The 1,847-nt window shown below is 49.0% G+C and overlaps 1 protein-coding gene across 1 annotated transcript; it reads right to left on the bottom strand.

Moving 5' to 3' along the window:
* Window positions 1-454: 454 nt before the first annotated feature.
* On the bottom strand, window positions 455-1,598 carry LOC145794631 (uncharacterized). Its single transcript, XM_082877040.1, has 2 exons — window positions 1,436-1,598; window positions 455-1,357 (listed from the first exon to the last, which is right to left on the bottom strand). Exons 1-2 carry the CDS (start codon window positions 1,505-1,507, stop codon window positions 620-622), a joined length of 810 nt encoding a protein of 269 aa, XP_082733166.1. The 5' UTR covers window positions 1,508-1,598; the 3' UTR covers window positions 455-619.
* Window positions 1,599-1,847: the final 249 nt, after the last annotated feature.

Genomic DNA, 1,847 nt, shown 5'->3' with positions numbered 1-1,847 from the left:
GTGGTTGGCTGGAATAAACCTACTCTTGATTACTCTTCAGCCGAAGTAAGTGCAAGGCTGAAGAGCGGTTGGCTGGAATAAACCAACCCTTGTTACTCTTCAGCCGAAGTAAGTGCATGGCTGGAGAGTGGTTGGCTGGAATAAACCAACTCTTGTTACTCTTTAGCCGAAGTAAGTGCATGGCCGAAGAGTGGTTGGCTGGAATAAACCAACTCTTGTTACTCTTCAGCCGAAGTAAGTGCATGACTGAAGAGTGGTTGGCTGGAATAAACCAACTCTTGTTACTCTTCAGCCGAAGTAAGTGCGGCTGAAGAGTGGTTGGCTGGAATAAACCAACTCTTGTTACCCTTCAGCCGGAGTAAGTGCATGACTGAAGAGTGGTTGGCTGGAATTAACCAAACACTTTGTACTCCTTAGCCGAAGTAAGTATATCGGCTAAAGAGTGGTTGGCTGGTAAACATAGATTAAAAAGCCAAAACCGAAATAGAAGTTGGGGTAATAGAAGACACTACAAATGCAAGCATACACACAACAACCGGAATAAGAGAAATAAAATTTTCATTGCAAGAAAAGTCATTACAAAGGGACTTAGTTCGGTTACAAAGAACAGAGTGCAAAATTAAGAAAAAAGTTCATCTATCTCGGCGTCAAAGGCAGCGTCACCATCAACTCGCAGACCGGTTTCCGGAGGGAGCTCATTCACAATCGGGAGAACCACTTCGGCTGGAATCACGGTTTCCCTGGGAAGATCAACTGTCAAGTCCTCCACAGCGGGCTCCGACCGAACTGGCTGGTCCACATTATCAACCGGAATGTCTTCAGGAGCAGAGGAGTCATCAGTGTCTGAGTCCTCCAGAAACTCCTGCTGCAAGGCGTCTGCATACGCCGCCAGGGACTTCGGTATAAAGTAGGCTGGAGGGTCAAAGACCTCGGTCTGTTCATCATGACCGAGCTTCTCCACAGCCGCCCTCCAGCCGCACTTGAAGAAGAGCTCCTTGGCGGCGTCGCATTGTTTGACATAGGCATCTTCCGCCTCCTTGTAACCTCGCTTGTACCCCTCCTTTTCGGCCGCCTCCATGTTCTCTTTTAGCTCGCTTATTTCGGCGTCCTTTCTCTTCTCAAGCTTCAACAACTCCCGCAGATACTTGTCCTTCATAACGATGGCTGCTTTCTGCTTCTCCGCTTCCGCCGAACTAACTAGATCGGCAAGACGGCCGTTCTCCGTTTGTAGCTCGGCCATTCTCTTTTCGGCTTCTATTAGTTCGGCCGACTTTGCTTCGGCTTCCGCCATCGCCTGCCTTGTGGTTTTGCGGAGTTCTTGAACTTTCTTGTATGTAATGTTGTTCTTTTGTAAGGCCTGGCAAAACAAAAATTTCTTTTCAGCCGAAATAAAAGTTGGAAAATATGAGCAGAAAAAACAGACAGAGCTACTTACCAAGATCATGGACTTGGAAGCAGACCGAATTGATTTCATTTCGGTGTTCAGTTGCTTCAAGTGGTGCTCCATGTCCTTAGGGAGGCACACACTTTTGGCCAGGTTAAAAGCCAGTTGGTGATCTTTTTCAGCCACGACCGAGTCAGTGGCCTTGATATCTCGGTCGTTGAAGGTCAGCAGCGGAGCCCACTTCGGAGATTCAGGTCGGTTAGTTTGCTCCGGTTGGGGGGAAGGTTGAGGACTTTGCGGGAGGGATTCAACCTCATCAACAAGTTGCTGTTCGGCCGGTGTAGTTCGGGCGCGTTTGGAGGGCCGAGATGAAGAAGGCTGCTGAGAAGGAAGGGCCACTACGGCAGGCTGCGCCTCGATGGATGGCTGTACTTCGCCTCTGGTTGTTGAAGTTAGAAGGGCC

The sequence above is a fragment of the Camellia sinensis genome, chromosome 7 (assembly GCF_055761805.1).
Source record: "Camellia sinensis isolate YWXY chromosome 7, ASM5576180v1, whole genome shotgun sequence".
In the NCBI taxonomy this organism is placed as follows: Eukaryota; Viridiplantae; Streptophyta; class Magnoliopsida; order Ericales; family Theaceae; genus Camellia; species Camellia sinensis.
Note: the sequence above shows the minus strand (reverse complement) of the source record. Positions and strands in the feature narration are given on the sequence as shown.